The sequence below is a fragment of the Pocillopora damicornis genome, chromosome 8, assembly GCF_964200805.1.
Source record: "Pocillopora damicornis chromosome 8, jaPocDami1.2, whole genome shotgun sequence".
Classification (NCBI taxonomy): domain Eukaryota; kingdom Metazoa; phylum Cnidaria; class Anthozoa; order Scleractinia; family Pocilloporidae; genus Pocillopora; species Pocillopora damicornis.
Window position 1 is genome coordinate 4,212,554 of NC_142677.1, and position 12,904 is coordinate 4,225,457.

At 38.7% G+C, this 12,904-nt stretch overlaps 3 protein-coding genes across 5 annotated transcripts; 2 read left to right on the top strand and 1 right to left on the bottom strand.

Annotated features, from left to right (window-relative positions):
* Positions 1–720: 720 nt before the first annotated feature.
* On the bottom strand, positions 721–12,898 carry LOC149041028 (uncharacterized). Of its 2 annotated transcripts, none has more exons than XM_089214295.1 (4): positions 12,326–12,898; positions 4,442–4,495; positions 4,020–4,201; positions 721–3,359 (listed from the first exon to the last, which is right to left on the bottom strand). In XM_089214295.1, exons 1-4 carry the CDS (start codon positions 12,343–12,345, stop codon positions 2,764–2,766), a joined length of 852 nt encoding a protein of 283 aa, XP_089070421.1. In that variant the 5' UTR covers positions 12,346–12,898; the 3' UTR covers positions 721–2,763. The 2 variants fall into 2 exon arrangements, with proteins under 2 accessions (XP_089070421.1, XP_089070420.1); XM_089214294.1 differs by having other exon boundaries at positions 4,020–4,175; positions 12,326–12,463.
* Positions 5,678–7,407, top strand: LOC149041029 (uncharacterized). The gene is made up of 3 exons (XM_089214600.1): positions 5,678–6,222; positions 6,324–7,310; positions 7,387–7,407. Exons 1-3 carry the CDS (start codon positions 6,121–6,123, stop codon positions 7,405–7,407), a joined length of 1,110 nt encoding a protein of 369 aa, XP_089070726.1. The 5' UTR covers positions 5,678–6,120.
* On the top strand, positions 7,399–12,174 carry LOC149041030 (uncharacterized). 2 transcript variants are annotated; one of them, XM_089214282.1, is made up of 9 exons: positions 7,399–8,636; positions 8,734–8,864; positions 8,996–9,224; positions 9,311–9,496; positions 9,643–9,761; positions 10,010–10,118; positions 10,317–10,426; positions 10,543–10,642; positions 12,054–12,174. In XM_089214282.1, the coding sequence occupies exons 1-9, from the start codon at positions 7,413–7,415 to the stop codon at positions 12,063–12,065; spliced, it is 2,220 nt and encodes a 739-aa protein (XP_089070408.1). In that variant the 5' UTR covers positions 7,399–7,412; the 3' UTR covers positions 12,066–12,174. The 2 variants fall into 2 exon arrangements, with proteins under 2 accessions (XP_089070408.1, XP_089070407.1); XM_089214281.1 differs by lacking the exon at positions 12,054–12,174 and having other exon boundaries at positions 10,543–10,725.
* Positions 12,899–12,904: the final 6 nt, after the last annotated feature.

Genomic DNA, 12,904 nt, shown 5'->3' on the forward strand with positions numbered 1-12,904 from the left:
AACGCTACACGTTTTTCCCACTTGGCTATTAGTTTTTGTTAGAGTTCGTTTTCAAGCGGTTTTCCTTTATCCTTTTTTTAAATTTAGCTCACCTTTTTCCTTACTACGTTAAATAAAACGATTTTGTGCGCAAAATATATCCTCGCCTCATAGTGTCTTCATTTGCGAAACTCGTAGTTGTCGTCGAAATGTTGCTTCGCTTTTGTCGTCGGCTACAAGCAGAATTGTGTTCAATTAAGTCTTCTTTATCTCCCTTGTTATGAAACTATGGGATTGCCGTCATCTTTTGTGTTTTATGCACTTATTGACATTATTATTCGTTTCTTTGATACCGACCTGTATGTACTAATTCGTTTGTCTGTGATCGAAGTTCAACGGAAGGAAGTCGCTACCCTGACTAGCGTACGTTATTCGGGCAAAACTTTGAAAACTTCTAAAATAAACGATATCATTACCCTTGTTCGTCGTATGGTTGAGGCTAAGTCTCGCGAATATTTCCACTCTAGCAAATAAGTTTCCGTAACTACGCTAAGAGATAATTTTACAAAGCACATAGAACCTTTCGTGGACGATGTTTCCACGTTCGGTATGCATAGTATTAAGTCTGGTGCAGCCTCCAACCCCGCTTACGGACGTATTCCAGGCGACCTATTGGATATACACGCGGGGTGGAAGTGTCCTTTAAAGAGTAGATGTATTAAGCACACAGAACACAGATGGTGGCTGTTTAAATGTGTCAAAAGTACTTTTGCTGTAATTTAATTGTTACATACATACATACACTTTATTGAGCGTCCCTAAAAAGGGCTTTTTAGCATCAATATTAAAAAGAAAATTAAATAGATAAATGAATTAATTAATTACATCCCTAATTGATAAAAAACTATGTAAAACGTTCTACAAGGATAACTAAATGAATAATTAATCACATCACTAATTGATAAAAATACTATGTAAAAACTATCTACTAGGACAACTAAATGATAACTATATACAATGATTATCATCTAACCTAGTTCATGTCACAAGTCAGGTCTTTGATCAAACGTCTCTTAAAAGCTTTAGTATTTGTTATTTCCTTTAGGCCTTTGCTTAAGCTATTCCATATTTTCACGCCACGATAATAAAAGGCGCGTTGACCAGCAGTGTTTCTACAATGTGGAATATTGAGGCTGTTTCTATATCTTGTCTGCCTGTTGTGAACAGTAGCTCGAGTTGAAAATTTGTCCGAGAAGTAGCTAGTTGACAGTCCTTGAAGACATTTATGCATCATAACTGTATCATTGACCTTAAGTCTTTGTTTGACATTTAGCCATCGAAGTGATCTCAGACCTGCAGAGATATAGTCATATTTGCGGAGCCCTAAGATAATCCTGGCTGCAAAATTTTGAACAAGCTGTAGCTTATGGATGTTTATCGCCGAAGTGTTGCTCCAAACTGAGGAGCAATAAAAAAGCCTGCTGAAAACAAAACTATTAATAATCAACGAAAGCGTTTCCTTATCAAATAAATGCTTAATTCTATTGATCTGGATCAGTTTGTTCATACAACTAGCAACCGTTGTACATATGTGTTCATTATAGGAGAGGTACTGATCTAGAAACACTCCAAGATCCTTTGCTACAGGTGTTGGTAATATTGGTTTACCACAAAGTGCTTTTGTAAAGTCAAGTAATCGTTGTAGCAATTACAGCACGCCTACCACAAGAAGTTTGGTTTTATCTGGATTCATAAGCAGTGAATTGTGACAGCACCACCAACAAATTTCTCTTAAATCGGAGTTAACTGCGGAGACTGCGTCACATAACTCATTAGTTTTAAATTTCAAGTAAAGTTGAGTCATCAACATAACAAGCAGTTTGACAGAGTTTAGGCACAGTTAACAAATCATTTACGTAAACAGGGAACAGGAAGGGGCCAAGAATGGACCCCTGTGGAACGTCATAATCAACTAGAAGAGACTGCGAGACTACATTCCCGATACGAACGTGCTTCCTCTGAGGTAGCTTTTGAACCATGCTAATGCTGATGGTGACACACCAAGGCTGCGAAGTTTCAGCAGCAACATCGTTCACGTCCCTTGCAAAATAAGACATGAATATTCTTATTTCTAGAAAATTTCAAGAAATTTCTAGAATTTGCCAGTTTTCTCTCCAGAAAATTCTAGACCACTCTAGAATGTTAATGAAACATGCTAATCAAGGTAGAATCTGCCAGAATTTGCCAGCTTATTCCAGAAATCACAAAATAGGATAAAATCAGGTTTTTTCCAGCTTATTACAAAATGTAGATTTCTAGAGTTTTCTAGAAAATTCTTTCATGCTCCTTAAAGAAGCGGTGATATAGATATTGTATCAATTTCCAGCTTTTTCTAGCATTTTCTAGATTTTAAATTTTTTTTCAGCATTTAGTCCAGCTTTTTCAGGTGTTTATTTCATGATGATTCACTCTGACTAATGACTATAATAACTTTTACTTGCAACTAATTTATTAGATGTATCAAACAAGACCAAGCCTGTAATCTACCATGAATCTTAACAGGCTTTTTGTTTGTAGCATCCACATGCCCAACAAAAACAAGAATAGTGCTTTTTTTTTTGCCAGCAATACCCTGAACAAATTTATTTGAAATTCTATACCGTAAAAATGAATTATCCAAAATATATGTTACATAAAGTCTTTTCTTTGTTGCTATGCATGTCCTGAACTGAAAAAAACATTGTCTTTTTTGATAAAAAAGAAACATGCACAATAAAATGTTTCCTAGAGCTTTCTCTGTTCTTGTCCTCTGCATTTGGCCTTGTTTTCTTTATTTGCTCTGGCCTTGTTTTCTTTATTTGCTCTGGCCTTGTTTTCTTTATTTGCTCTGGCCTTGTTTTCTTTATTTGCTCTGGCCTTGTTTTCTTTATTTGTTCTGGCCTTGTTTTCTTTATTTGCTCTGGCCTTGTTTTCTTTATTTGCTCTGGCCTTGTTTTCTCTAGTATTTGCTCTGGCCTTGTTTTCTTTATTTGCTCTGGCCTTGTTTTCTTTATTTGCTCTGGCCTTGTTTTCTTTATTTGCTCTGGCCTTGTTTTCTTTATTTGCTCTGGCCTTGTTTTCTTTATTTGCTCTGGCCTTGTTTTCTTTATTTGCTCTGGCCTTGTTTTCTTTATCTGCTCTGGCCTTGTTTTCTTTATTTGCTCTGGCCTTGTTTTCTTTATTTGCTCTTGCCTTGTTTTCTTTATTTGCTCTGGCCTTGTTTTCTTTATTTGCTCTGGCCTTGTTTTCTTTATTTGCTCTGGCCTTCTTTAGAACCAGGCCAAGTTTCTTTCTCACAGATGACCTTGTAGCTGCAGTGAATCCTTTCCTTAGCACAATACCTGTAAAAAGGAAAAAGTAAATGTAAGCAGTTTAAGTAAAAAGCATGTTACATTTGAAACTGTATAGTGAAAAACATAAATTATACAGGGGAACTCTTCCTGAAAGAACTTGAATTATTTTTAATCATATGTTCATTACTGAATTTTTAATTGCTGAATTTAAACCAGTAAATAGATGCAGTCAGCTTACATGTGTGCATCCTTGTTGCCACCCAATTCATATTATGTGCTGATTCATTCAGGAGGCTGCAATTGTTCTGTTTGTAGATACTCCCTTGCACTCCATTCCACGCGCCAAATGGCACAATCTATGAACTGCACCCTCCCAAATGAATCTTCAGGTAATTTTAATTGAGTGGCAAAAAGGCTGTAAACACATACATGTAAGCTGGTTTTCCTATGTTATTTGAAGTGCAAATGTAGTTGGAAATGTTGACCATTTGACAGCATGTAGTATGACAGTATGTATGTGCAGTATTTTGACATGTGACCATAATGATGAGAACTTTTCTTTCAGCTTCCATCAATGTCTAATGCATATATTTTTTAAACAAAAGTCAAGGAAATGCAGCCAAGACCTGTGACACAAAACCAAAAACAGTGAGCACATATAGGTGTATATAAATAGTTAAAGAAATACACCTTTAAAAATTAACTCACTTTCTAAAAGGCTCCACCTTGATGGACTCAGGCCTGGTCTTGCTTCATAATCTTTATTGCACTGAAAGCCAGCGACTGATGAATTCTGCAGTTCTTCACTTGAGAACAGCTGCCTTGCTAGTGCCTCCACAGCTAACTTTGCATCGGTAGCATCCTCTATTAAATTGAACAATGTCTCCTGACTATAGTTTTGACATGAAAAAGATATTAACGAGAGAGCATAGACATTAAGCTAAGAATGAAAAGAACCGTCAAAATCGAAAACCTGTTTGAAGTCAAAATTCTTGAGATTTATGTTTTAACGAGCAGTGATGTGAAGATCAAACCAAGGAATTCGAAAGAAAACGGGTTTACCAAGCATTTGTAGCACTTCAAAACGAAAATCAATGTAATTGAGAAAAATACTGGGTGTATAAACTCACCAAATACTGCAAGAACATGTCCCTGAAACAACATGGGTCTCTTTGTCGCTGGATCTGTTCCTTGCGGGTCGCGAATTCCCACGTAGACTCTGTGACCCCCTTCCGCAGTATGATTTTATTGTGTCAGCGGTCGTCCCACTTTAGTAATAACTAACTATAACTAAGGGGAGCTCAACTTGGGGACTAGGGTTGAATCAGCTGTTAATTATAACCAGCGGCAAGAATCCCGCGCTATTACTTAAAGTCACGTCCCTATCAGGGCTCATTGACCTTGCCTTGCTAACGAGATGTCATCCGAATTTTTTGCAACGCGGGCTACTGGCCTTAGCTGTAATCCAAATAGTTCTAGCAAACAATCTACGCTAGTTAAAAAGGAAATCGAGTTTCTTTATGCAAACCTCTGCGAGGTACGCGTTGATAGTGACTACGGTTACGGGTTTTTAGATGGGACAGAGGAACGGAAGGAAGATCTCATTGAGCAATTCACCACATTGAATTCTACATGTTTTGTGCGCTCCACAACAGAGGTCAAGGAAAGGTCGCGGAGATCATCCGAAAATGGTATTTTCAATCTTCTTTACTTTTTCTTTTAAGCATTTTAGGTTTGCAATTTTCGGGAAAAGGAAAACGATTGCGAAAACAGAGGACGAATACAGTCAAGGCAGGCCATGCCAGGATTTTCATGTTTATATTACAAAACAACTTGACCTTTCGCTGCCTTTTGTTTGTTTAAGGCGGAAATATTCTAGTCATTTATGGAGCCCAGATGCGACGTCCATATTTTAATGAAGAAATGAAAGCGAAATATTATGTCGCAACAGTTCAATAAAATTTAGCCATCAAGTGGCCAGGATTTTAATTTCGGTAATTATCCGCAGGCATCTACAGTATCCGTTCCACACGTGCGTTGACAGACTATTGCACAACTTCCACCGGTGAGAAAATGAGTACGAAGAAATGCTAAATCATCGTCATAAAAGTCAACAATCATTCACGGTTGTCAAGATTTAGCGACTATTTAATAAAGCGTTTTTTTTAGTCTAAAAATGATCACATTTTTCTTTAACCTCGGCCCGAAAGGTTTTTAACAGTTTACATGGGTTGGAAGAAAAGACAAGGCGGTGTGAAAAACATGCGTGTGTGGACCAGATCTGTTTCGTTTGCACTCTTTTTCCTTTTTTTTTTTTGAAAAACAAAGAAAGCAGCCCAAAATTATGAAAGCTTGAGTCTCCAGAAATCTTTAATTTACCAAAATCAAGTTCCAAGAATGACACGAGGGTAGAAACATAAAACAGTTGATGTCTGGGGAGTAAATTATTATACGAAGGTAAATAAAGATCTATAGTGTAAAAAATACATTTGAAATAATGAAAAAGATATCGAGTTTTCAGGATTCATTACACATAAAATAAAACACAAGGGAGAATTTCCGAACATACTTGGAAAACACCGGGCTCTGGGGTCTGTGGTTAACATAAAAAGAAAACTTAATAAATGTCGTTCTGACAACCTCTTTATAAAATACTCCAGTCGCAAGTGCCGGAAATCTCATTTGGAAAAAAAATCATCTTTTTTGCTTTGCGGAAAGTTTTTCAATATTTCAATAATCGCGCTATGTAACAGCTTTGTAAAATCTCTCTTTATGATGTCGGTAGTTTCGTCTTTTTTTAGTACAACCCATGTTTGAGCAAAAGTCTGGCAACCTTCCTATTGCCTGTCTGGCCCACCCATTCTCAGTGGTAACCGTGGAAACAAGACATTGCCTGCATGGACCAAAGGCGGTAAGGATACTATTGACACGGTTTGCTACGACATTTTCAAAAACGTGGCATAGAGTGCTTAGAACCTTATCATTACTTTCTGTTTCTCTATGAAAATATAGGATTCTCGAGGTGGAAAGAAACAGAAACCTCAAAATACCTCCGGACACGATTACTTAGCCAGCTCCGGAGGTTACATTAAAGTTCAAGGATCAAGAAAACTCGACTGCCCAGCAAGTCTGCAAGTGCGAGCTATACGGCTGTACACTGATTATACTTTAGAACCTGAAGAGTGCTCGTCAAAGAAAGGTCTACGGAAGGCAAAAGCCGGGATTCTCAAGCGATTAAAGGATGACAAGCAGACGGGAAAGCGCCTAAGAACGACGACAAGATTCTATTTCAGGCTTCCCCTTAGTACAGCACACAAGGTACATCCTGTCGGTGAGGCCGCCACAATAGGTCACTCCATCCATCCGAAAATCGCAAGCAAGATCCGCGAGCTGGTTAGTGAAAATATAACTAGTCCAGATGTGGTACGGAAATGCTTGGAGCAGTACGTCGACAAAGAAATGTTTGGAAGTCATGAAGGTCATCAGAAACCCCGAAAGTCGAACCGACGATATTACCCCAGTCGCCAGGATTTGCGAAGTCATATCGCTCGAGCAATCAGCGCCAGCAAATACTGCGGTGATGATCAAGAGTCACTAAAGCGCAAAATTGAGCAATGGAGGCTTGACTCCCCATCATCCAAGTTCTACTTCAGGACAAGGGACGAGGTCAAGGATGGCGACGAGACAAAGTTTTTGTTCGTACACCAAGAAGAATGGCAGCGGAGGCTTCTCCTCAGGTATGGCAGTGACCTTGTACTTATGGATGCCACCTACAAAACGACTAAGTATGCGATCCCTTTGTTTTTCGTGTGTGTCCACACCAATGTGGGTTATAAGGTTGTAGCCGAATTTCTCTGCCAGAACGAGGACAATGAATGCATCGCGGAAGCCCTTCATATCATCAAAAGCTGGAATCCTACGTGGAAACCAAAGTATTTTATGGTAGATTATTCGATGGCGGAAATAAATGCTATCGAAAGCGAATTCCCAGATGTTGCGGTATACGTATGCGATTTTCACCGCGAGCAGGCGTGGCAGAGATGGGTCAAAGCCGGCAAAAATGGACTGACCGCAGGGGAACAAAAGATGTTTCTAGAACTGATGCAAGCAATTGCTCGTGCTCGTTCGGAGACGTCCTACAAGAAGGCCGTGGAAAGCCTGAGAAAGTCGACGTTGTACTTAGGAAATCCCAAAGTACAAGAATACTGCGGGAAGGTGTGGTTGGACTGTTCCGATCGTTGGGCTCATGCATTTCGTGTTCAACAGGCCGTTAACATCGTGAATACCAACAATGGAATTGAAGCGCAGAATAAGTTGTTCAAATACAGGTATTTGCCTGGATCACTCGACAAATCAGTTTTTGGAATAGTGGTGATTATCGTGGAGTCGTTTATCCCTGATTCCTACCAACACTACCTGGACACCAACCTTCAGCTGAGTGGTTCTTATCGTGAATTCAAGCGCGATATACCTGACTATCTTCACAACCGTCCTCCTCATTTCGTCAAACACTGCCTCAGGAGTAACTTTGGGGCTGCTGAGTTTGCCGAACATGACGTGAAATGTGTCAATTTAGAAAAGGGTGAATTTCTCGTCAAAAGCAGTTCGAACAGTACGAAGCTGTTTGCTGTCAAGCTGTTGGAGCCAAGCTGCAAATGTGAAAGCTGGCGTAAAACGCATTTCCCTTGTAAACACCTTTTTGCTGTTTTCAACTTCTTTGACGAGTGGAGCTTTAACAGCTTACCGCATTCTTACAAAAATAGCGTCTTCATAACTCTGGACACCGTGCATTTTGATCAAGCCGATCCTGACGAACAACCAACCTCGGAACCGAGTTCAACGGACGAGGGAAATGACTTTTACAGTCAAGTATGCGGTGCAGAAACAACAGTCCCCACCTCATCTTCTGATGAATATGATGCACCTGCTCAATCCAGTGGCACTTCTTCCCGGCAAAAAATCAACGACAATGAGCAACCTTTAATAACTGAAAAGCTCAGAAAGCGCCTTCAGGAAAGAGTCGATGAATTAAGATCAGCAACATTCATGGTCGATGATTCAGGCATCCTTGAGAATACTATCACGACTGTGGAATCTCTGCTAAAGGATCTCCGTCAAAGTTCCTCTTTTGAAAATGGCCTTCCTCTTCGACAGAGTCCTGCAAAAAAGAAGCTCAAAGTTACAGAGGTAGACTACCACAAGGTTAAACATAAGACACTTCCCAAACGCAGACGACACCGCAAGAGAAGGAAGGACAGGGGCGTGGTTGTAGACTTGACAAGGGATGAGGGCAATTCCAAAGACAGTGCTGTGGAATTAGAAGAGGTTGGTATAATTCGTTGTTTTCTCACAACGATTGAAAGAACTGTTTATGTCAACGTGTAAAATGTTTATCTTGTATGTGCCAATGTTTTATTTGCAGGTTGACTCGATATGTGATGTGTCTCTTGATGACGATAATGAACTTGAACTGTGTAATGATGCGGATAACGACATGGATAATGATGAGCTAACTGGCACAATTCGCGAGAGTTCTGCTCGTATCTCATTAAGGTATAATTCTATCGAATGTAGTAATACAGAACAGCGATCATAACTCTTCGAATATTCTATCAGTTAAGTAGGGAACGATTTATCAACCTTTTAGACTATTCTTTTGATCTACTGTTGTGGTGTATATACAGGCCTTCTCAGCTAGGAGAGTCAGAAGTACAGTTGTGTGACGCAGAGACGAGAGTTAAGACCTTGCAAGTCAACACTGGTATACGCGATTCCGTACTGGAAGTAGGGCCATTCAAAGTAACCGTTTCTGACTTGCTAGCCACTCTTCCTCCTGGCACTTTATCTGCAAAAGAAACACAGAAAATTAAAGAAGAAATCCCTAGTTTTGTAGATGGATGGTTAACTGATACGGTGAGCAGTACTGTTTTCCAGTAACTATTTGAAAGATTAATTTTGTATATCTTCAGTTGTTAAAGTCGTTGTGCTTCTCTTTGTAGATCGTTGATGCTACACTGTGGAAACTAACAAAACTCAACCAAAAAATCTTTGCTGCTGACAGTACCCTTTGTCAGTTGGTGAAACATGGGGCAAGTACCCGTAGATTGTGGATGGGCGAGAGGTTCCATGGAATTGAAAAAATTGTTATTCCAATGAATATCACTGGACATCACTGGACATTACTGGTAAGTCGAGGATGCTATTCATACTGTACATTTTTTTTTATAAAATAGTCATCTCTAAAATTTGTATTATATTCTTTAGATAAATTGAACATTGTACACATGACTCAGGACTTCGTTTTGACAACATAAAATAAATGTGTTCAAAGATTTTTGATAACAAGGAATCTATCCGTGTCTACATTGATCCTATTCATGGAAACAAACATCCAAATGAAATAACAGCAGCTTCCAATCCCAGCCTGTACAGACTTATAAATAACATAAGGTGAGTTTCTGTATTCCCAGCAAGACCCTGTGTTTCATTGTTGTGAGAGTTATGATTTTTCAGCTATATATATATATATATATATATATATATGAGTAATTAAGTGACTTCATGTAACATAAACTTAACTAAACCTAACTTAATTGATTCCATCAATTGCCAGGAATTAATATTGAGACAATGTTCATAACTCATTTTTGTAGCTATATCCAGTAGCATTTATGAAAATGGTTGCAATCTTTCTGTAGTGAGGCTGCTGACATCAAAACAGGCTGGAAAAGTAAAGAGGGGGCATGCCTCGAGCCACCCCATTTTCAGAAAACTGATGGATTCAACTGTGGAGTACTTATTTGTAAGGTAATCTTTAGAGTAGTATAAAGCATTAGATAAGTGAGCTCATAGGTACCAATTCCATCAATATCTTTGACATTAAACAGTCAAAACATTATGATGTCATTCCATAGCAGTTTTTAAAGAAACATTATCAGAATATTTACATTTTTACATCAACCAATCTTACATCATATATAATATAACTGCAAGATCTATTGTTAGTTTGCCAGGAACTTGTGTGATAACAGACCGATCACAAAGGTCAATGTTTTTATCGAGAGGATGAAGCTTCTATCCAACCTGTTTGGCAGCTGTTACGATGACATTTTGAGGTACAATAATTATGCCTTTCTTATCATTACAATCACCACTGTGTATTGTGTTTAATCCCAAAAAACAAATTGAGAATTAAGTAATCATTTTGAACCTTTACTTCACTTTTTGGCAGAGGAAGGGATGTTCTTGTTTGCAAGGTGTGTCAAATGGATGACAATGAAGACTGGCTTGGCTGCGATAGATGTGGACAGTTCTTCCATGCTAGTTGTTTAGGAGTGAACTTTGCCACAGCATTGCAAAATCCTTTCTTTTATTGTCCATGATCATACACTTAAAATACACACAAATAACAACCTATCTGGGAGTCTTCTTTTCATTTTTAAAGTATGTGATGGAGTTGTGGCTCAGCTTGTTGAAATTTACAGTCAAGGGAAAAAAATTGTGAGAAAGTGTATTTTCTAAAGCAAGCTATATAATTTAAATCATTTTTTTCCAAAGAATATGCAGTAAAAGGGCCCAAGATGTGTACTGTTAAGAGACCAATCATTTAAGTCAGTTAAAATTTGACCGCCTGAATGTGATCAGTAATACTTCTTTGTTACAGTCACAGCAAATGTTCCTTGATTTAGGCACTCATTTGCTGAGAAACTGATGAAATAGATATGTCATGTTCATTAAACATCTTTTTGGACAAGAACCATGGAACCAATATTTTCAGAAACTGTAATTGTAGAGAAAACAAGAAAGAACCAAAAGGCACACAAACAAGCAAAAGATAAAATACTAAACAAGAACTTACTGAAGAGAAAATTGAAGACACACTTCCAGAAGCGGGTGATAAAATGCCCTTTTTTACCCTGTATGTTCCAATCTGATTGATAAACCATTTACCAACCATTTACAAGACTAATGGCTGAAGCATTAACCTGTGAAAAATATTATCAAATTGGAGTTGATGATAAAATTAAGAAGGTCCGGTTCTAAATAATTCATATCCTTGTACTGTTAACAACAAAAGCAACAAAAAAACCACTGCATTTCGGGTACAACACGTTCATCACTGGTTTGTGTATAAACACTTTCTTTCCTAATTCCAAAAGCAATTCCCAGCATCTAAGAGTTATTTGGTGGGGGACAGGGGGAAGGGAACCCATGAGAATAGGGAATGGAGGTGTACTGGAGGCAAGAGGGGCAGGAACTGGGTAAAATTTTTAGCAAAATTGCATAAACTTTTGCAATAAAAATAAAACAGAGGCAAGAGCCATTTAATAAGGTTATGGGAATCAGGATGTTCAGACCCCTCTGTCCAACTCCCCCCTCCCTGCAGTAATTTGAAATCCAAGTTTTCCCAGCTCATGCGAACACACTTAAGTCCCCCCTTCACCAACTCAAACTGTTATTGTGAAGGACCTGCTCTTCACCATGACTAATTATTAATATGAAACCATTACATTTCCTTCTGCAATAAGCCAAGAATACCTTACTGGCCAGCTTCTAAAAGCTGCATATTTTTTACGATAATAATGTTTACTTGTTCTTTATTTTAACTGATGTCAACTACTAAGTTTTCAATGGGCCAGTAGACTATCAAACAGACGAACCTATTCCTGATCTTAACGGCAAAGTATACATGGCCACCTTGGAAGCTCAGCTTTTTTACTGTATCAAAAATTATACAGTTCTGCAGTTTTCTAATAAAGCATTCCTTTTTACCCATGTACTTACCTCCTCTTTGAATCTGCCATTCAATTCGCCTTTTCTTAACGTAAATTCTAACAAAATCCTGCAAGGTTTCAACTCCCGAACCCAACTGATCAGAGTAGAGTAATCAATTGTGATACCGCTGGTTGACTGCAGGCGGATCCTTGTTTATTATTACTAAAGTGAGACGACCGCTGACACGATAAAATCATACTGCAGAAGGGGGTCACAGAGTCTACGTGGGAATTCGCGACCCGTTCCTTGCAGTGAACATTTATCTCCTTCTCTCACATTGAAGGGATCACGAACGATGATCTTCGAGGAACTCTGCGCCTCCACTCCCCACGATCCCCAGTCAACAACAACGTACCTGTGCTTTGGCATTTTCGGAAATCAAAACTAAACAGAACTCAGCTGAACAGGACGAAACTGAAAGTTAAAACGGACGCCAAGGACGATCACGGTAAAACACGTGGAGATATGAATGTCACACCGCGAACAGACGCTTCCAAATTCAAATCTGGTGGGAGTTTTGCTTTGATCGTATCTGCGGTCATTTCAAAGTCGGCGATAAATATCACAGTCTGGGATGGGTCGAAAATAAACACGTGTGAAATTCTTCAGGAGCAAGGTTTGCCAGATGGTTATTCTTCTTGTTCGTTTCGCGCCCATTCTGTCCAAGTATCACTCATTCTTGCAAAGTTAATAAAAAAAAATCCGTCACAAGGTCCTCCGCTACAAAGTAAAGGATGCTCTGGACACACTTCGCATTTTTTGTGAAGCAAGCGGCCGTTGCAACCACAACTGCCGATCCGTCATGTTTGTTTACCAAA